The sequence below is a fragment of the Pan troglodytes genome, chromosome 19, assembly GCF_028858775.2.
Source record: "Pan troglodytes isolate AG18354 chromosome 19, NHGRI_mPanTro3-v2.0_pri, whole genome shotgun sequence".
Classification (NCBI taxonomy): domain Eukaryota; kingdom Metazoa; phylum Chordata; class Mammalia; order Primates; family Hominidae; genus Pan; species Pan troglodytes.
Window position 1 is genome coordinate 55,385,633 of NC_072417.2, and position 22,701 is coordinate 55,408,333.

Here is a 22,701-nt window from a genome sequence, read left to right on the forward strand (position 1 = left end):
TCTTGGCTGTTCTTGGCCTAGATTGTTCTACCGTGGAACAGCCTCATCTCATATAAATCCCTGTTACAAATTGCCTCAATACTGGCTGTATTGCAGACCTTTGCAGAAAGTTCTGTGTGTTTGTACCTGTTTGGAATCTTTGTTGTTGATCCTTTAAGGAGATTGGCTTTCCTTTAATACACAGTGGGCATAATGCCTACCTCACTTCCCGGGATGGCTTCTCCAGGATTTGTAGGGGGGCCACTGTGGTCTGTCCAGGACAGGTGACTGGAAGAGAGTTTATCAACTACACTTGTTTCAGAAGGAGCAATGAAACCCTCAGCTTGGATCTCAGCTGAAAATAGAATCTCATTAGGCACTAACAGGGCAGCCAAGGTCTTCCCATCTTGGGCTGTAAGACGTGGTGATGGGATGCTGCCTTAAATGCCTGTCCAAGCAGACTCCGAGGCCAGATCAGAGGGTGTCCAGGCAGCCCCAGTTCTAAAGTCATAAAAATCACCCATGTTACAATATTACTAGACCTAATACTTACTGAGCACTTAGCATCTGCTAGGCACATAATTATCTTCCGGACAGCCTGGAAAGACGGGTATTATTACCATTAGTTTATAACTTTCCTCTGGTCAGGTTTAGCAAGCAGCAAAGACATTTGAACCAGGGCTGTCTGATGCTGAAGCATATGGCTTTTGTTAACATTTTAATTTTGTAAAAAATGTGTATATATTCATGGGGTACAAGTGCAATTTTGCTTCATTGATATATTGCACTGTGGTGAAATCAGGACTTTCAGAGCATCTATCACTGGAGCACCGCACATTGTAACCACTAAGCAACCTCCCAACATCCCACCCTCCTCCCTCCCCTCCTTTGAGTCCCACTGTTCATCGTTCCACACTCTCAAGGCATATGTTTTCAACCACTGTTCCAGCCAAGACCTGACAGTGTGCACGAGAAGGGATTTTCACTTGAGGTGATGGGAAGTAAAAGGCTGTGAAGTCTCTATTCCACCTGCCCAAGCCCCACCTCCCAAGAGGTGAACTGTAACAATAGATGCTTCCTGAACATTTCAGCCCCTTCTCTAACAGGGTCTCAGCTTAAGACAGGAAGCTTGTGGGACATCTTGGTCCCAGACCAAAGGAGAAAGGCCTTCTAGTCCTAGAATTTCAGCATAATCACCTAAGGCAAGAGCCTCAGCACAGAAGTGGCAAGGGAAGGGAGCTTTTTCCTTTTTCATCCTTCGCACATGTATACTGTCTTAGAATTCACAAAGTGCAGATCATTTGCACATTGCTACTGTCATTTACACTTTACAAATAAGAAAAACAGCTTTGAGAGGTCAAGTGATTTGCTTGAAAGCACAGGCTAAGTTGAAGGGAACCTGCAGCTAGAACTGACTCATTCCATTCAACACAGCCTTTACTGAGTGAACGGCTTTGCTCTACCAAAACCATTTTTAGGTGCTGAGAATATAGAAATTCCCAAGCTCATTCAGCTCTCCTACTTTTTCAAATACTGGTTATCTGTCAGTGGCTCCCTACTTTTTATCTCTAGCCTAGATGTCTCTTTCAAATTCCAACAACCTCCTTCATGTCTCCCATGTAGATGTTCAGTGAACACTCAAGTTTACTATGTCAACTGAACTTCCATCTTCTCCCCTAGCTTCTCCCTCCCCAGCCAACCCCCTATCTTAGTTGATGGAATTCCTTTATTCCAATGACTCAAGCTCTTTTTTTTTTTTTTTCTCAATGGTGTTCAATTTCATAGGAGATTCTCTTGGTTCTATCTTCAAACCATATCCAGAATCTGAATACTTCTTCTTGCGTCCTTCACTTTCATCCTCTTGGTCCAAGCCGCCTTCATCTCTCACCTGAGTAACTGCAGTGGCCCCCTAATGGGTCTTCCTGCCCCCGGCAGTCTGTTCTCAGCCCAGCACCAGAATGATCCCTTTAAATTGTAAGTCAATGGCCTCCAATTTTACTCGAAGGAAAACCTGATTCATTCCCATGTCCATTAGGGCCCTGTATGATCTGATTCCTCCTTTTTTATGTCTTTGCTCAATGTCACCTGGTGAAACCTATTCTGGCCATCCTCTTTAAAATCATAACCACAGTCCTGGTCTCTTTTCTCCTGCTTTGTTTTTAGCATTGTTCTTCGAACCACACAAATTGCCGATTCATTGAATGTGCTGTCTCCTCCCAGAAACATGTCGGCTCCTTAGAGAAGAGACGTTGATGGTGTCCACTGACGCTTCCCAGGCTTGCAGAATGGTGTCTGCCACATAGGAGGCACTCAATAATTATTTGTCGAATGAAGTATTCCATGTGGCTCACCTGTCACCTATGCCTGCCCCCAGGGTCTGTCTTTGGTAATAAGCTGTGGGTCCCCTGTCTGCCTGGCAGTGCAGGCAAGACCATACATCTCAGAGCTCACTGAGGCCTCTTCCTTCCAGCAGGGTGGCTGCTGGAGTGTGTGAGCCTGGGTGGACCATTAGTTCCCGATCTCTGCTGAAGCCCTCTCTCACTCCTGCCCTGGAGGTTAATTTTGATCCTTGGTTTTTATCTCCTGGCAAACTTCTTAGCCATAGCATGACCACAAACCAAGGTTACCAATGGATGGCAGGAGGCTCGGCTATAAAGGCCTCATGATTTCTTGGGGATTTGTATTCAAATAATGGAGGAAAAGGGAGCTGAGATATAGAAGAGGAAAAGGAAAAGGAAAAGGAAGGAATGGAAGGCACAGATATGGACAGATTACTTTGAACCCGTGTCCTGTCTGGAAGAGTTTGTGTGTTTTAGGGAGATGGTCCCCAGCTGGGGCTGCAGATCCTGGACCCCTGTTTATCTTCACCTGCTCTACCCACTTCCATCCCACCCTATGAAAGGAGAAGTGTAGACAAGGTGGGAGTTAGGGTCCCAGTGACGTAGAGGTATGGGCATATCCAGAGAGTGCTCGTTTTGACTGAGAAATTGAACACTGTGTGAAGAGGGAGAGATGGTGAGAGCAACAGTAAGAGAGGTCCCAATATGGAAGGGCACTCATGTGTCCTTGCAGGACATTGTCACCTGAGTGTGAAGCTCCACTTCCCGACTCTGTATTGCAGAGCCGACAGAGCGTCCCAGCATGAGCTGGAAAAGGACCTGAGTGACAAACAGATGGCTTACCGGATCGACGACAAATGCCACCACCTGCGCAACACATCAGACGGTGTCGGCTACTTCCGCGGAGTGGAGAGGGTCGATGCAACGTAAGTCAGGCACACGCCACGGCTGTGATTTCAATGTCATTTAACTCTTTCTCCTTTCGAAAGGACACAGCTTACAGGTTAAAATGGAAAGCATGGTAAGATATCTGAAGGTGAGAAACACACCCAGCTTTGGACAAGTCTCCAGTAAGCAAGCACGTTCTGTGGTCAGACCTTGATAATTGCATCCTGAGTTCTTTTGTAAAGTAATATTTGTTACTTATATTTTCTAACTATGAAAATAACCCTACCTGATGCAGAAGTCCTAGAAAAACACAGACAAGGCCGGGTGCGGTGGCTCACACCTAATCCCTGCACTTTGGGATGCTGAGATAGGAGGATCAGTTGAGGTCAGGAGTTCGAGACCAGCCTGACCAACATGGTGAAACCCCGTCTCTACTAAAAATACAAAAATTAGCCAGGCATGGTGGTGGGTGCTTGTAATCCCAGCTACTCAGGAGGCTGAGGCAGGAGAATCACTTGAACCTGGAAGGAGAGGTTGCAGTGAGCCGAGATCGTGCCACTGCACTCCAGCCTGGGTGACAGAGTGAGACTCTGTCTCAAAAAAAGAAAAAAAAAAAGAAAAACACAGACAAGCCACAATTTGCCATTGTATAGCATGCCCTGGATGCTGTGGGATACAGGCTGAAAACAGCCTGATGCCTTTCCTACCACAGCTTGTTCAACTTACCCCACCAGTGGTTTCTTTGCCAGGCCCCTGGATGCAATTTTGGGCAGGATCCATGGTCTCTTCCAGCCACTTTCTTAAAAAAGTTAACTTGATTGAAATTCACATACCATACAATGCATGCAGTTGAAATATAGCCTGTCTGATTTTTCAGTAACATTGTCTATAAAATAAATATTCTACTTTAACATGAATTTGCCTGGTATATGGATTACTTTTTTGAATGTACCATAATCAACCTTTTTGTTTTAAACTTTTGAGCATTTAGGTAGTTTCTCATTTTTCAGGGATCAGCATAAATATGGCTGAAATGAATATCCTCACACGTATATCCTTGGGTACATTGTTTCCTTATAATACATTTCTAGAAGTGGAAGTTCTGGGTTTTCCACATTTGAATGAAAGGCTGTTGGTTTGTGTTGCCTCTTTACCCTCCAGGAAGGTTGTACCAATTCAACATTCTCATCTGTAGGATACGAGAGAAACTTTTTCTAAATATGCTCGCCAGCACTGCAAATGATCATTCTCTCTACTCCTGCTAATATTTCCTTAGTAGGCTCTTTTCATTAATGCTTCTTTGATTACCCTTGAGGCTGAGTATTTTGTCATATGCTTATTGAGGTGATGTGTGACACATTTATAATGAACCTACACGTTCACATCATTCATTAATCCTTTTGCCCCTTGAAACTGGCAGAAGAACCAGCTTACGCTTTAGATAAATAGAAAACTGATTAGCAGTAAAATAAGGAATAATTAAGGAAAGTTGAAAATAAGCCTCATTCTGATATTCACATTTATATAATGAAGCTAGGATCAGCGACCTGGGGGTTTCTCTCTCTCAGGATAAATGATTGCCTAGCGATCCTGTAGGCTGATTCATCACTCTCACTGTTGTCTGCTTCTGCTTCTCTTTTTCAGTGTCTCAGTGCCTGAGTCCTGGGCCAAATTTACAGATGACAATATTCTCCGCTCCCAGAGTGAACGGGCAGCTTCCGCTAAGCTAAGAGACGACATTGAAAACCTCTTGGTTGTGACTGCCAATGAGATGTGGAATCAATTCAACAAAGTGAACTTGTCTTTCACCAATCGCATTGCTGAGACTGCAGATGCTAAGAATAAGATTCAGACACACTTAGCAAAGGTAAATCAACCGCCAGTGGTACCCCTTAGCTGACCTGGACAGAGCGGTGTGCTCTGGGACCACAAATCTCTCACCACTCCCAGAGAGGCACCATAGGCATGTGACAGCCTGGCCACACAGAGCAAGAAAAATTTAAAACAGCACAAAGCATGCCATTTATTTCAGCCAGGTAGCCAGGTGTCAAAATGAAATTGGAATCCACTGGTATTTGGAACACAAAGAAGGCACTATATAATGAAAGGTTCTTAGTCTTTAATAGAAACAAAAATATTATTATTAAAGTTTAATGGATCGCTGTATATAACTAGGAAGTGAATTTATTATTAGAACATATGGTAGAAATGTTTTCTGTTAAAGTATTTTAGACCCCTTTTCTGGAATACAAAACCAAATACAGGAAACTGTTAGGTAGTTCAAAGTGTTTCTGATATTGAAAAATTTTAAGTGCTGAAAGCATAAGAGTTTTACAATGACTATAAAATGAAGGAGTCCAGCAGAATTCATATGTTTCAAGATAAACAAGGAGCTCTTCCTTTCCTTCATATCAGTCTTGGAGCTCTTATTGTTTCTGTGGATTATGCTGCATATAGTTTGTTGTGTCTTATTTTTTAAAATTGACAAAAAATAATTGTACATATTCATGGGTGGACAGTGATGTTTTGATACATTTAATGTATGGTGATCAGGTCAGGGTAATGAGCGAGCATATCCATCCTCTCAAACACTGATCATTTCTTTGGATTGGAAACATTCAATATCCTCCCCCTAGCTAGTTGAAACTATATAATGTATTGTTACCTATAGTAAAAACATATGTAACGTTTCATGAATTTGCATGTCATCCTTGCTCAGGGGCCATGCCAACCTTCTCTGTATTGTTCCAATTTTAGTATATGTGCTGCTGAAGCAAGCAATGTTGTTTCTTCTTTTTAAGAACCTTGCACCATGAGCCATGTTGCCTACGATGGTTTTACCCAGTTGAGGGTACCACATTTTCTCAGGCTGCAGCGATTTACTTTTCCTTCTCATGGTGCCTGCTTTAGGCAACAAATATTAGTTGAGCCAGACAGTGTGTTCCATGCTGTGAAGAGCAGAGAGAAGCATCAAATGTAGTTTTTGTTCTTAGGAAGTTTACATTACGGAGAAGAAATACTTGCATATGAAAAGCTCATAAACAATACGAATAGAATATTGCAAATCATGATTATCAAATAACAAGTATAAAAGTGTTTTTGGGGTTTGGAAGGAGAAGTGACGGTTCCAGGTGGGGCCACATCTTGAAGAAAGCCTTGGAGACAGCAAATCAGAGGATGAATTGAGGTCTGTAAAGAGTCTGGTGTGTGGCTGGTGTAGATGGTCTGTGTCCTGGGAGAGGAACATGGAAAAGTAGGTTGAAGACAGGTTGTAGAAGATGTTGATGAGAAGGTTAATGAGGTCAGACACTATCAATTATAAGAAGACATTCTAAAGGCCTTTTAGAAGGCCGGTGTGACAGAGTTCCTTCTTCAACAAATTTTTATTTACTGATATGTTAGTTTGCCAGGGCTGCTCTAACTCAAAGTACCACAGACTGTGGTAATGAATTTCCACAATAGAAATCAGTTTTCCATTGGAAAATTGATTTCTATTTTCCAAAATAGAAATCAATTTTCTCACTGGAGAGAGAGAAAATTAATTAATAGAGGCTGGAAGTCTGAGATCAAGGTGCCGGCAGGGTTGGTTTTCTCTGAGGCCTCTCTCCTCAGCTTGTAGATGGCCACCTTCTCCCTGTGTCTTCACATCATTTTCCCTCTGTGTGTGTCTATGTCCAAATTTCCTCTGCTTATAAAGACACCAAAGTTGTATTGTATTAGGGCCACCCTAAAGACCTCATTTAACTTAATCACCCCCACAGAGACACTATCTCCAAATATGGTCACCTTCCAAGGCACTGGCGATTCGTACTTCAACATAGGAATTTTGGGGGAAGAGGCACTATTCAGCCCTAACAGGTACACTCAAGGTATTGTGCTAGGCACTCGGGGATGTACATACATCTCACGTCTTAGAGACAAGACATGCACATAGAAAACGGGAATTTGCATCAGAAAGGTGCAGAAAGAACTTGGAAACACAGATGAAATGTGAACACAGTTTACAAGAAGGAGCAGTTGTTTCCACTGGCAAGAGATCAAGATGGTTTCATGGAGCACACAGTATCTGAAGAAGGCCTTAGTGATAGAAACAGTGAAATGATTTTTAGCTTGGGAGAGAGGTCAAAGGTCAAGTGACAGATTGAAGAGTGCCTGGATGACACAAGTGCTAAATCTGTGATTGCATGAGGTCTCTGTAGCGTAGAAAGGATATTGCAGAGACGTCACCCAAGGACAAAGCCTTGCACTGGAAGGGAATGAGGAGTAGTTGGAAAGGAGGGAGTTGGAACAACAGTTGGCCAGAGAAAACAAGACGAGGGGCTTAAGGAGAGGGAGGTGTCAGAGAGGCCTCGATGTCAGCTTTGAAACTGAAGTTTCATGACAGCAGCTAGGGCCAGAGACAGAATCCAGGGGCCACTGGGAGACTGGGTGGGTGGGAAGTGAAGGCAGTGGGCACAGCCATGGTTGAATACATTTGGCAGAGGACTCAGTTGGGACTGGATGGGAGAGTGGTGGTAAAAACATAGGGTTTCCAAAAAAAAGATGATTCTTGGTTGTGTCTCCAGGCCATGGAAGGGAACCCAGGAAGAGGGACAGTAATGGGGAGGATGTGGAGCTACAGGAGGGCAGAGATCAAGATGCGTGGAGAAGGGAGGCTTTTCAGAGCATAGGACAGGGACTCTCTTTACAGAGAAAGAGGAGGGAGAACCAAAGGGGGATCCATGTTTATGCAATTTGGGGTGGTGGCCTCTTTAAGAAAAACCGAATACAAAATCAGGAATACAAAACTGCCAGTACTCCTCTATTGCAAGTGAGGTACCTGAAACTGAAGCCTGATTCTCTGCAAGGGAAATCCTCTGTGAGCAGGAAAGCAATGCTCAGGTTGGTAGGAAGAGAAAGTGGGAAGAGACGCACAGACATATGGATGTGAGGAGGGAGATCAGGGCCACTCAAAGCCTCACTTTTATCAGAACACAGAGGTGTGTGCTGGTCAGTAATTAACAACGGCCATTGGGGGCGGCTTGCAGGGAGCCCCTGATTTGTAGCATTTGCCAATTTCTGTAGTTGAAATACTCCCACCCTGGCTGATTTCCAGCTACCAAAATGAGGTTGCCAAGCCTAGGGTTGGGGAGAGAGGCGCCGCCCACTCTCCAGAGCAGGTGCACGCCAGCTCCAGTGAGACACGTGGGTTCCCTGGGGCAGGGCTGGAAAGGATAGACAGTCTTGGTGAAGCAACTTCCTCATCAGCGAGGTCGAGGCACGTGCTGGACATGGAGTGGACAGGCAAGAGGTGGGAGGCGGGTTGTTGAAGGGACCACACCAAAGCCTCAGGCAGTTGCTTCTCTTTGTCACAGACCCTGCAGGAGATTTTCCAGACTGAAATGACCATAGAATCCATCAAGAAGGCCATCAAGGACAAGACTGCCTTCCTGAAGGTGGCTCAGACCAGACTGGATGAGCGCACAAGACGGCCGAACATTGAGTTGTGCCGAGACATGGCTCAGCTACGGTAAGGTGGGAGGGGAAGGCTCGGGGCTCGCTCGGAGGGCCACCAGACCAACTGTGGTGCCTGGCTCTTTAGAAAGCTGCTTTCTGCCCATACGCAGCATGTAGGAGCCTTTTGTGAGAATGGTAGTAATGGGGAGATGTTGAATGCAGAAGAGTTTCAGTGTGGGATGATGAAACAGTCCTGCAGATGGATGGCGGTGACGGTTGCACCAACAGTGTGAATGTACTTAATGCCACTGATCTGTACACTTAAGATTGGTTAAAGTTTTATGTTATGTATATTTTACCACAAATCCTTAAAAAAGGAAAGGACATCAACGCTACACACAAAAAAAGTGCTATTAAGCCTTTAACTCATTCGGGGAGGCCAGTGTGGTGTTCGGGTTCTTTTGCATGTTCTTGGAGTCTTCGGAGTTTCCAGAACTCCTGTCTTATAAGCAGCAGTTTGTGACTTTCTGTGTATTTCTCAGCGTGGGGAACGCGACAGAAAAGGGACTTTCAGTACCAATTCCACTGACTCCTATCTACTCATTTGCTATCTTTGTGACTGAGGATCTCATTTAAGTTTATTTCAATGTGTTTCATTCTCAGTAGAAATCAAAGCCAGCTGGTCTTCATCGAGCACAGCTCCTATATATACACAGCAGGAGGAATCTGACCCCACAGTTTATCTACTAAACACTACATGAATTTTATTATTATTTTCACTTTGAAGATTCATTTTGGGATGGACTTGTAAGGAACTGGCCAAGATTCCCTCCCTACCCCCGCCACAATCTGGCTTCATTTCCAATTTCCCAATACCTGTGAGTCTGCCTTTTCTTTCTGGGTTTCATCATTGCTATTCTTAGGTCCTAAGATGCTCCATGCAGAAGTAAATCAACTTGATAGCAACTGGAGGAGCCAAGGGCAGTGCGTGAACTCCAGAAGCCTTTCTGGTGCAGTGGGGAGATGCCACTCGCTCTGCTTCCACGATAAAATTCTCTTATCTTGAAGGATTGATCCTAAGGATAAAATAAAGAAATAAGTGGTGGTTTGAGACAGTGGATTTCCTGAAATGGAAGGAAGGGGGATCTTGTGAGGCCAACATTGATGATGATGATAATAATATAAAGATAATGATGGCGATAATCAATGCAATGATAATAATAGCTGCTACCATCTCTTAACCTGACTCGATGCTGGGCACTGCCCTAAGCACTTTATACTATCTCATTCATTACCTTTATATTACAAGTGAGGAAACTGAGGCAGGAGTGGGTGAGTGGCTTGGCCCAGGCCACATTTAGTGGTGAGAGAGCTGCAGTTTGAGTCTTTGCCTGTCTCACCCCAGAGTTCTATTCCACCAAGCCATTTGCTTCTCTTTCTCCTGTCTTTTACGTCGTGTAATGCATTTACCATCCCCCTGTCAGGTACCTGATCTCATTTGAGAAGAGTTGGCAAAGTAAATGCTGCATGCTCATCTCCCTCTCACACAGGATGAAACTGAAGGTCACAGAGGAGATCATTATGATAAAACACCTTACGTGTATAGCACGCATGTTGTCTGTGTTGAGTGCCATGAAGCGTGCTTCAGGTTGTACGCAAATGATCTTCATTTCCAGGATGAGTTGTATTTCTCCTGGTGGAGCTGTTATCTAGGCCATAGCCACAGAAGAGATCACTCAGGCTGCATGTTTTTCAAAGTGGGTTCCATAGAACCCCTCTTCATGCACAGCTCATTATTTAGGATAAGCAGCTCTCCACTCCAGAGACTACATGGGCCCCTAGACAGCCAGCTGGAGGCACCTCTCTGCTTCAGAAGAACCCAGCAGTGAGTGCACACCCACTTGGCCTATTAGAGTTAGATCACCAGTTTTGACTTTATGTAAATGTTATTAGGAGAAGCTGAACTGATGTTTCATTCTCCAAAAATCTCTGCAGAGTCATCAAAAGTGGAGATGGGAACAAATAAATTGTTTATACTGCCGTTAGACAAACACAGAGTTGCTTTTAAAATGAGTTTTGGGTAGTGGTCTAATAGGACTTTGGAATTATCAAACAATGAGGCATTCACAGCTTCTCCTGAGGAGCTGAATGATTTTTACTCTTTTTTTTTTTTCTTTTCCTGGCTAAACAGAATTTGCTTTTCTTTCACTTCCTGCCGACTTCATGGTATGTCTATTTCCTCTGCTCCTTTACTGACTTTTGAACAAAACCTACTTTTGTTTCTGTCAAGTTTTCTCGTTAAAATATCCTTGCCAAAAATCTTTAGGATTATTATTGGGGGAGGGGATTACTTTCCTTTTTAAATGGATGGTTCTGAAAGCAGCCCTTCGGCGGTCTAGATTTAGAAAAAATAAAGATCATAAACTAAGGGGAGTGGGGACTGAGAAAAATTGCTGTTTTCATTTCAAGACTTACTTTTATTTAAAAATGTTCTAAACGAGTTATTTCAAAAGTGATTCTAAACATTCTTGGCATTTTTGGTGGCAGGCCAGACAGACCAGGCTCTGCTCTACTTAAATAATCTTTATGTATATATATATGCACACACACACACACACACACACACATATATATATATATATAAACTGTGGTAGCTTTATTTGTATTTGAATGCAAGACATTTTGTGGTTCTGTAATTCCAAAAAAAAGAAGAAAGAAAGAGAAAGAGTGACTTCAGCAGAACAGCTCTCTGCAATCAGCCAAGAACAAGGAAACTGGGAGTGAAATAGGGTCTTGAAGATGATGAAAAATATATTTCTAATTAACGATGAGAGAAGTGGAAGCATGTTATTCCCTAGCTGTGTCCATGCAGCAGTGTGAAAACAAGTATTCTAACTGCCTACGTCTATATCTCTTGATTTTTTTTTTTTTTTAGCATTGATGTTTTGACATGTATATTTTCAAATGTTCCCTCCCAGATAAAATTTCCACTAGACTCGTATTTGGCTGAAAGGAGTAAAGACACATATATCATCCTGCTCTGTTTCCTACGTTGGGGTTCAGGGTTCCTGTTGAAGCCAGGGAGGGTGGGAGACAAGAGGCAGGCCCCGTGTGATTGTAAACAATCCACCATCAAAAATCCCATTACCAGCCATCTGCGGCAGCCTCGCCGAAGATGTATTTCTTTGCTAGTGATATTTTATACCCTGGGATCTTTAAAAAGGCTTTCTTTTTAAATTCAGTTTGGCCTAAACAATAACAAGAAATTTGCTTTCTGATGAGTTCTCAGGTTTTGTGTTTACCGTCCCCAGACAAAACCAAACTTTGGCACTTAAACTTTAATTCTTCCCCTCCCCATTGGAAAGCAGGAGACAGTAGAGCTTGTAAGATGAAAGGTGTTGCACAGCGTGGATATGTTCCCATGGCCTGTTGTTGCTTCAATCAGCCTGCGTGGGGGCCTTTACCATAGCCTTCCTCTTCTTAGGCCACCTACAAGTGGCTTGGAAGCGAATGCTCCAGGCTCCGTCCTGCCTTTCCTTCCTTTTTATTGCCTTGGGTCTGGGTCTTGTTCTTAGTAGATCCCATGGATTCAGACCTTGGGCAACTCTCTACCTCCCAAGACGTCCTCCGTTTCACCTAGGGCATGAAAGTTGGTCTTCACCCAATAAGTAATTTTTGCACACCTGTATTTTTGCAGGAGCGGCTGTGGATGCAGCCCTGGGCAAGGACAGCAGATGTTGCAAGCAGACAATCCCAAGACCCTGAGTGCCGTAAAAGGCTTGGTCCTTTTGGAAGTCACAACACTGGGCAGTAGATGGTTTCCGGGTTAAGGGAGGGACTTCCGGAAGAAGTGTTAATTCACCTAGGATTTGAGGATGGGATAAATTAGTGGGATGAAGAATGGGTTAGGAGCATTCTGAGCTTAGGGGACAGCAAGAGTGAAGCCCTCGAGGTCTGAGAAATTGCAAGCGTATTCCAGGATGTGTCTGCAGATGATGAGATAGGTCTTCCTGGGTCTCTGCTTCTACTCCTCTGTCTCAAGGAGCTGAGAGGGGAATGGGGCCAAGAAATGGGACCCAGTTTCTTATGGCCACTGAAGCGCTGTATTTCCTTCTTAGCTTCCTGGATAAGCAGGTACAGCTTACAAACACATGTGGGCCCTGTGTCGATGGAGAGGACAGCTTATGAACCCCTGGGCTCTATTTCCTAGTCTGTCAAACAAGGAAGTTGGGCTTGGTGACCTCTCTAAATTCGTTTCCCAGTTGTGAATTTCTGTGAAACTATAGAATTGCCTTGGCATAATGATTTTAAAATGGTCTAGATATTTTTCTATAATTATGAAATCCTTTTCTATCTCCTGGGACATCTACATTCCCATTGGTTCATTGTCACCATTCTCTTTATATTTTATTAATTTCACGCACCTCTCATTTGCTGATAAATATATCCTAAAGTAAAGAAAATGTGAGCTTTGCATCGCTGGTTACAATGTGATGTACTTGGAGTTGCGTAAGCTACATGCTGACCTAACCATGCTGATTCCTTTATGCTGCAGCCTTGTTAACGAGGTACACGAGGTTGACGACACCATCCAGACCCTGCAGCAGCGCCTGAGGGATGCAGAGGACACCCTGCAGTCGCTGGTCCACATCAAAGCCACCCTCGAGTATGACCTGGCTGTCAAAGCCAATTCCCTGTACATCGACCAGGAAAAATGCATGAGCATGCGCAAGAGCTACCCCAACACCCTCCGGCTGGTCGGCTTCTGCTAGGGACCCCACCGGCTGTGGTTTTGATACCCCTAAGTTAAGGCTGAGCCAGAGCACTGTCTCAGCATTTGAACCGAATGCTAATATAGTCACTTATTAAAGGATTATGCTGATGGAAATGTACCAACCTCCTGTCTCGGAAAGCCTTTTGTTTGCCTCCAAACCTTAATTTTCTACTATTTACTAGGCGTCTGGGTTATGGGAAGGATATGAAGAAATATAATCAATCTAATAGAGAAGGTAAAAAGGATAACTGGTGTGATTCTTGTCATTTTGTGTGTAATCCGAATGGGCTGGAAAGGAGGACTGTATTCTCTCTGAGGCAGTCAGGAATCATGAAGTAGGTGGTTTCTGAGTTTTGCTTTAAAGGATCCACAGTAAGAAGGGGAAAGGCCACTGGGTATGAGGTAGTTGGGGTAATTTGATCAAAAACAAAGGTAGAGAAATACGGAGTGCATTTGGAACAATAGTAGGTAGGGCCAGCTTGGCTGTGATTCATAATGCATAATTCATAATGTGTTCTGCACGTCTCTTTTTGTTCCACTCTCATCTCTCCAATTCGAACTTTTATTACTTGAGCATTGCTTTCATAAAGCCATTTCCATGCTCAGAGATACTCCTCAGTTCCCCCAGCCTCTGAACCTGGAGTTGAACACCCACTGCCCCCCTTCTCCAGGCACCTCGCCCACTGTATTTCTTCATATGTGACACTTTTGTCCTATGTACTGACAATATATTCTTTATATGTTACTTACCTTCACATTTTGTTTATGGTTTTTTAAAGTACACAAGTAAAAATGTGTCAGTGTTTTCTGTGTGATTTATGCCTTTGGAATTATGCTCAGAAAGCACTTCTGTATCCCAAGATAATTTATTTATAATTTATTCTAATTCTTTTGTATGTTTAAAAGTGGCATTTAATCACCTGGAAAGTATGTTTAGATGGTGTAGAAAGCATGCTAGTTTTGAATCCTTTTGGTCTGAGAGCTCTGAAATGGGAAGATGAACCAGGAGGGGAGCAAGATTTTCTTTCTTTTCTCTCCTATTTCTCACACTTCTGTGTCTCTCTCTCTCTTATTAGCATTTCTCTCTGTATCCTTGTGTTCTCCTTGCTCTGCCTTAACCACTGTCCATTAACCCCAACTCCATTTCCTTCTCTCTCTCTGTTTCTTAAAAGTGTTTTAAGACCTTGGTTAGTAAATTTCACAAATCATCTCAGAATGCCAGAAGAGTGGACGTCCAGATGAGAAGCTTGTATTGGGGTTGTGCTGTGGTCTCAGTATATCATTTTAGAAATCAAATTGTAGGTTTAGTTGTTCTGTTTTTGCCTCTAATGGAAACAAAGGTATATAAATGCCACTAAAATTTTTAGCAATGAGAGTAACCAAATGTTGGTAGTTATGACTTTTAGACAATAGTGGGAATAAACATAAATTCAGCATGTCTCTTATTTGTTATGTGTTTGGGGTAAAACGTTTCTGACTTTTTTCATGAACTGTATTTTTTTTTTTTTAGGAGTATATGCTTATGCAGTCCTTTTACTGAAGCATATATATTCCTGGCATTACAAGACTGTGATGGGAAGGAAATGTAATTCAGACATAGAAAATTTTTTTGTTATTTTGGTAAACCGTGGGCAAGGCTAAATTCCACAAATAAACATTTGGTTTCTCATCTAAAATGTTGCAGCTACTCCAGGAGGGTAAACATTCTAATGCTGAAGTCCAAGAGCTCCAAGGCTCAGAAGCATGGTCCTGTTTAAGAATCTTAGGACTACAAATACTGGCACATGATCTGGCTTTATTTATTTAAGCCCAAACTATCTTTAATATCATGTGGCTTTAAGAAGGGCTGCTGGAATGTCAAAGGCTTCCACTTACCCAAGCATCATTCAGATTTAGAAATGTGTGTAATTGCCCCTAAATAACCGAGTTGCCTATAATTTTAGTAATTTCCATTTATGTCTCCGGAGAGTGTTGTCATAAACACCTCACCTGGCACTTTTGAGTCCTGAGTTCATGCTGTAAATAGCTGAAGTGTGGGGTCTGATTTTAGGTTATAATTTTTGTTTTGCACCAGAAACGGGCGGATTCCTTCCCTTTGTATGCAGGGCTAACCCAAAGCACAAAGGAGGAGGTGAAGCTGCTGCTCATCATTGTGCCTGAGTCTTCCCTTGCAGCCTCCCCTCTTCTAGCCCTGGCCCTGAAACTGTTCCCAGCAGGGCTGGATTCACCATTGGCACCAACTGCCAAGACCAGCCTTCTATGCAGAGTGCTCTGATGATGTTATCTGAGCTCTATATTAATATATATGGTCTGGTAAGTATTCATGCATTCATGGGGAAAATAAACAATACTCAATCTCTTCCCCAGGAATGGTGAATCAATTCACCTTGGGGGCCAGTCCTAGACCACTGGGAATGTTTATCTGAAAGGTTGAGTTGAGAAGGATCCTGAGAGGTCAACAGATAGTGCCATATGAAATGGGTGCTGTGGCTCCTGCTGAAGTCCAAGAGCTCCAAGGATCAGAAGCGTGGTCCTGTTTAAGAATTTTAGGACTTCAGCATTTTGGGAGGCTGAGGCAGGAGGATTGCTTGAGGCCAAGAGTTCAGGACCAGCCTGGGCAACATAGGGAGACCCCATCTCTCTACAAAATAAAAAAAATTAACCAGGCATGGTGGCACACACCTGTGGTCCCAGCTACTTGAGGGACTGAGGTGAGAGAATCACTTGTGCCCAGAAGGTCAAGGCTGTAGTGAGCCATGATCATGCCACTGCTCTCCAGCCTGGGCTACAGAATGGGACAGTTCCATCTGCAGGGAATCCAGAATGGGGAAGTGGCTGCATACATTCCCTCATCCCTCTCTCTAAACAGCTCTGAATTCTTTCTCAGCTCAGAGAGATCCTTGGCTTTCAACATCAGAAGGATGTGTCTTGTGACCTCTGGCTCATTCCCATAGGACCTACTCATTTGCTAATTTTGCTAGGAGCTAGAAGGAGACCCTTTCTGCAGCCCACGTTTTCCTTTTGGCAAGGAAAGACCCCTAAATACATCACCATGACTCCTGAACAACTCAGATGGCATCATGGTAGAGTGAGGGGAGAGCTTATTGAGAACAGGGAGCCTTTCATAGCTATTCTAAATAATATCCGCTTGTGTATGCATAGGGCCGTGGGAACCATAAAAATAACTTTTATTTTGCAAGCACTTTTTTCCCTCCCTGTAAAGTAAAGGTTAATTTTTAAGGTGATGTGAAATCTTTGGACTAAGTTTCAACATTCCCGTCTTTGGCATTTTAGCCCTGCAGTCACTCAGACATAAGAATGCCTTCCCTACTTCCATAAAAATGATGCTCTGCTTGCCCAAGAACCTGCTCTTTAGCAAAACTGCACATTTTCTGATAATAAAAATCCATATCTGTATTGAGGGCCACCCAGTTATTTGCAACGAGCTGGTTGTCTTCATCTCTCAACCCCAGTGCTCTTCATGGGTATAGCAAGGACAGGGGCTCCTGAAGAGAGAGGAGGACAGGCAACCTGAGAGGAAAATAATAAGCCAGCTCCACAGACAACACCCATGAGCACCACATGTAGCACAGTCTGAAAGATTAACATATTGGTGCTTTGCAGCAGTGCTGGAAGGGGCGACCAAATTTCCCAGTTCCCTAAGGTAGATATCATAGATATTGGTGGGAAATACCTGTGGGAAAATAACCATGCCTCCAAATACTCATGTCCTTGTGAAGTCTACCCTCCTTGAATATAGGCGGACTCTGTGATCACTTGGACCAATAGAGTGCAATGGAAGTAACACTGTGTCAATTCTATGTCTAGGCTTTAAGAAGGCCTGGAAGCTTCTGCTTTTGGAAGCTAGCTGCCATATAAGAAATCTGACTAGCCTGAGTCCACCATGCTGTGAGGGAGCTTAAGCAGCGCATGGAGAGGCTCCCCAGCCAACAGCCCTAGATGAGCTCTCAGGCTAGGCAGGCACCAACTGGTAGCCATGTGAGTGAGGCCATTTGGGATCTTCCCACTCTCCTAGTGCCCCAGCTGATACCATGTGAGAGAGAAGGGCTGCTCAGTCAACCCACAGAATCTCAAGAAATAATAGATTGTTGTCTTAAACTACTAAGTTCTTAGGTAATTTGTTACGTGACAATAGACAACTAAAGTTTTCACTGGATTCTCAGAAATCAAATTCCTGGAGAGGAAGGACATCTAACATTTGTGGAGTGCTTACTATGATCCCATCATATAACATGACAATCTCCTGAGTCCTCTTGGCTGATACTAGGATGTGAACTCTTAACTACCCATCCTATACTGTTAATTGGTCTCTGAGAGGAGAGTAATCCCAGACAGTGGTTCCCTTCTCAGCAACAACAAAAAATGTGTAAAATGATTGCATTATTGGAATTAGATCTGAGGACAGAAGCATTTAAGAAATTTTTACTTTTGGAAAATGTGTATAAAATTAAAACATGAGTGGCATCCAGCTTCTGTGTCATTGATCCTATCTTGAGATTGATACATGTAATGATAATGATAGCCAGCTTTTCCTGAGCAGAACAACTGCACGTGTATTATTTCAACATCACGGCTAAGGTACATACATTTAATTATTTATATTCTAAAATGGGAAAATTGAGACTTAGGGAAGGAAAATAACCCAAAGCCAAACAGGGGCACATTTCAGAGTCAGGAGTTAAACTCAGATGAGCTTGCTTCCAAAGCTCTTTGCTATCATCCTACAGTGCCTTCTTCTAAGCTGTTTAGAATGAATTAGACATCCTCAAAAGTTGTGTTTTTAAAGGAAATTATTTTAAAACCAATGTTTTAATATCCCAACAGATATTCATGAAGGTGTAATATTTTATTATAAATAATCAATACCATCAGTACAATAAATGTTACCATAGTATTGCCAAGTCTTAGCTCTAAACTTCTTTGATTCTATCTTTAAGTAGAATTTAAGTATAAAAGCTGAGTATCTATGTACTCTGTTTTTTCAGATAGAGAAAACCATTCCCTGACAATTTGATAAAAGGTATATGGAGGCTAGTCCCACAACTCATCAATGTCAATGGGTATTGCCAACAGGATGCTAGAAGAGATTGAGTGAGGTACAGTTATTTGATTTCCAGAACTCTGTCATTGAAAACCAACCCTGGTAGCCATAAGTGGCCTAGACTACTAAACTATTTACAGCATTCCACCTCCTTAGTCCCTTGTGGATGAGTGGATCCATGTGACCGAGCATAAGGGATGTGAGTCACTTCAGACTTGCATATTTAATTGCCAGTGTGAGATTGTCCAAAGTTTTCTTCCTTTTGACATGACAACCAAGAACATTTGAGATATTCCCTGAGCCACCACAATAAACAGAACTTACTTGCTGACCCACTGCAGCCATTCAACATGCGAAAGAAATATATTCGTGCAGTCATAAGCCATGGACACTATGGAGTTGTTACTGCAGCCTAACCTAGCCTATCCTGACTGATGCACCAACCAGAAGAAATAGCTGAATGCAGGGACTATAACATGAATGGTCATTTTCCACTCTGAAATTCAGACTGTTTAGTTCCCCAGAGTGCAGGTAGTGCTGGCTAGGCAATTGAGCACATCCCATCCCTAGAAATAGCAGGCTAAAATGAAATAGTTTTCAGCCGGGTGCAGTGACTCATGCCTGTAATCCCAGCACTTTGGGAGGCCGAGGCGGGCGGACCACTTGAGGTAGGGAGTTTGAGACTAACTAGCCTGACCAACATGGAGAAACCCCGTTTCTATTAAAAATACAAAATTAGCCAGGTGTGGTGGTGCATGCCTATAATTGCAGCTACTCGGGAGGCTGAGGCAGGAGAATCGCTTGAACCTGGGAGGCGGAGGTTGTGGTGAGCGGAGATTGTGCCATCACACTCCAGCCTGGGCAACAAGAGAGAAACTCCATCTCAAAAAAAAAAAAAAAAAAAAAAAAAGTTTTTACCTATTTAGGAAACAGGACAAAGCAAGGCCCTCTAAGCACAGAATAGCCAGCCCAGAGGTACAGGTATTTCTAAGACTATGAGAGCCAAAATAACCCAAGGTGCTTTAGTGTTAAAACCCTCAGAAGCTATAGAGTGGGGATGGCAAGCTCAAATGCTTATGGGGCCAGCCAGGAGATATAAGCGAAGGTTATTCAGCTTTCCTGGTATCACTTTGCTATAACAGAAACAACAGTGAGGTTCAGTGGCAGCTGAACTTCAGCTGCTGGGTTGGAGAAACAACAAGGAGTTTTAGGGGAGCAGAGAGCAGGCCTCAAATAAGCAGGCCTGAAGAACGTGTGCCCAGACTAAAGAGGGAGCCTCTATTCTGCTCTGGAATGTGCCCTGTGTGGCTGGAACTGCTGTACCCTGCTGTTGAGGTTATTGAAACCCTGGTAAGAAACAGAAAGCTCTGGCTTGGAGATTGAAATAATACTATGATGTCTTCAGATGCTTATTTTACAAAGCAACTTAAGAAGGATAACAGTAGAGACGGGTGCCCCAGTTTAGTCCTAGAGCTTAGGTTTGTTTTATTCATACTTTAAATTGCAGTGTCGGTGGCCACACTGGGCCTGAGATGAACTGAGGCCCAGAGATGCAAGAATGTACCAGCTGGGACAGGTAACATGATGTGGTTTTAATTTATAGCACCAGTGTAGAGTCCAATAGAAAATGGGAGATTGAGTCATTCTGGGGGACTAGACCTGTAAAATTAACTTTAAAAGTATATGTTGTTAGAAATCAAGAAATATGACCTAACCAATAGTGCAATACCTGTTCATTCATGTCTACAAAAGCAGCATTATAGTGTAGCTTAATTCTATTCATAAAAAATAAAAGAAGCTTGACATTCTCTAACACAAAATTTGAGCTGTCAATTGGGCAAACAGAGGAAGAGGCACATGAGCCGAAGACATGGGCCTTACTACAAATTCCAAATGGATAATACAAAAGGTCTTGACGGCACATAGTCTTGTGATTCTTTACCTTTGCATGATTTTACAGAAGACTGCGCGGTTAGAGTGTAATTTTGAGTTGAAGAGACATCAAATTAAAATTTAATAAGCAGATTGGCATTAGTGAAATACTCTGGCTCAGTAAAGAGATCAAAACAACTAGAGAATTATACTAGTCAACAAAATCCATCCCATGATGAGAATGAGAAGCTCTGTAGCATCAGTTATGTGATGGATATAATCAAGGCAGCTGCTTATTTTAACATTTAAACCATATCTATATATTTATTTCTGTATATCCATATATATGGATATTTTTGGGTATAGCATCCTTGTTTTTAAGAATTTGAGTTTTAATTTTTTTTATGGCCAGGAAGGTGAAGCAAATATATAATATTAATTTATATATACTTTTTTCTTTTTTTCCTCTGTCCATATTACCTGCATAGCAAACGACTTACATTTTATATCTTAATATTATATAAAATTGTATGACAACATAGAAATATATTACCCTTTTAAGATGATGAAACATTACAGATGAGGCTAAACTCTTTTTTGACCTCTACCCCCCCAGTCATAGCCTCTCTCTCCTCAGTTAAATACTGTTATCAGTCAGATGAGACACGCTTATGTTTTTAGTTGTAAAGGCTGCATTGCTTGGCCTTTTGGAAGCCATTGCTATGTCTTTCAAAACAGAGGTTGGAAACCCATAAGACTTTGAGGAATAATCTAATGAAGTCTTTTTTCGTAATCAATAAAACTCCCTGAAAAATATATAAGCAAGTCAAATTCAGTGGCAAGTGAGAAGAATACACTGAGACCCAGTAGGAACAATAGGATGGTCCAATAATACACAAATAGATCCAAATCTTTGGATTTACTGTCTCCCTGCTCTCGGGCTGGTTGAATCAGGTGTCCTGAGTGACACTAGGCTGGAAACTGGATTTGGACTGGGAATTGTGGTATGCTCACCTCCAGAGTCATCCTCCTCCTGTCCCCCCTGCCAATCCTTTGAAGAGATGGTCTGTAGAAAATTGCAATTCATCCATTTATTCACGGATTCAATAAACAAATTTTTACTGAACACCCTCTATGTGCTAGTGCTTTATGAGATCATGAAAATAATATGATGAATGAGACAGAAATGGGGTCTGTCCTCATAGAGCTTACAGTCAGTGGATTATATTGGCAACCAATAATCATACAAAGAACTATGTTAATTATGAAAATTTATAAGGACTTGAGTGTTTGGGCCTTGGGAGGCTTTTCAAAGTAGGGACATTTAAGCAATTATCTGAAAGGTGAGAAATCAATATGCAACACGATGGCAGTGGGAGAGCCCCCATGGGTGTTCTAGATAGAGAAACACATTTTAAAAGACCCTGAAAATTTGAGTAGCTATCTATAGGAGTTATGTATGGGCAGGGCCAGCTTCATTGGTGTGAGACTCAGAAGGGTCTATGCTTGGTTTAGTGCTTTATTCTCACCATCTTGAAATTCTATGTATTTATTTATTAATTTTTGAGATGGAGACTAGCTCTGTTGCTCAGACTGGAGTGTAGTGGCACGATCTCGGCTCACTACAACCTCCGGCTCTTGGGTTCCAGCGATTCTCCTGCCTCAGCCTCCTGAGTAGCTGGAATTACAGGCACGTGCCACCACACTAACTAATTTCTGTATTTTTAGCAGAGATGGAGTTTCACCATGTTGGCCGGGCTGGTCTCAAACGCCTAACCTCAGGTGATCCACCCGCCCTGGCCTCCCAAAGTGCTGGGATTACAGGCGTGAGCCACCATGCCCAGCCCATCTTGAAATTCTTAATAATTTTTGAACAAAGAGCCCTGCATATCCATTTTGCACTGGGCGCCTCAAATTATGTAGCCAATCCTGGGTGTGCGAGTGGGATCTGGAACCCTTTGGAGGGTTTTAAGGCAAGGAGTGACATGAATCTCAAGTCCTGCAGGAGCACCGTGGTTGTGCTGTGAAGAGTGAAAAGATGGACATAGGTATTGCCCTCGAGGAACTAAGGGTAAGGCTGGTAATGCCAAATCCAGCCAAGGCATTTGTTAAAAGTAACACATTATAGAAATATATTGAAGAGGATCTGGGGAAATCGGAGGTCCGGCAATCATCTGATAATATCTCCTCGTTGGGATAAGCTATAATCTCTTATACATTGCCTCCCAATCTCTTTCCCTGAGCTAAATACCATGCAGCTCCCTTTGCCTTTTTGACTGAAGGCTCGATTTCTTACATCGATTAAGAGGCTTAAAAACCTGAAAGCTGGCCAGGTGCGGTGGCTCACGCCT

At 42.8% G+C, this 22,701-nt stretch overlaps 1 protein-coding gene and 1 non-coding gene across 5 annotated transcripts in view; one reads left to right on the top strand and one right to left on the bottom strand.

Moving 5' to 3' along the window:
• Window positions 1-13,534, top strand: part of TEKT3 (tektin 3) — a 38,581-nt gene extending 25,047 nt beyond the window's left edge. For all 4 annotated transcript variants that reach the window (XM_009432707.4, XM_054669819.2, NM_001246543.1 and 1 more), the window contains 4 exon segments: window positions 3,101-3,244; window positions 4,851-5,073; window positions 8,561-8,715; window positions 13,198-13,534. In XM_009432707.4, the coding sequence (XP_009430982.1) occupies window positions 3,101-3,244; window positions 4,851-5,073; window positions 8,561-8,715; window positions 13,198-13,414 (739 nt within the window). In that variant the 3' untranslated portion in view covers window positions 13,415-13,534.
• LOC112206228 (U6 spliceosomal RNA) lies at window positions 5,881-5,983 on the bottom strand. Its single transcript, XR_002940412.1, has one exon. It is a non-coding gene; the product is annotated as a U6 spliceosomal RNA (small nuclear RNA).
• Window positions 13,535-22,701: the final 9,167 nt, after the last annotated feature.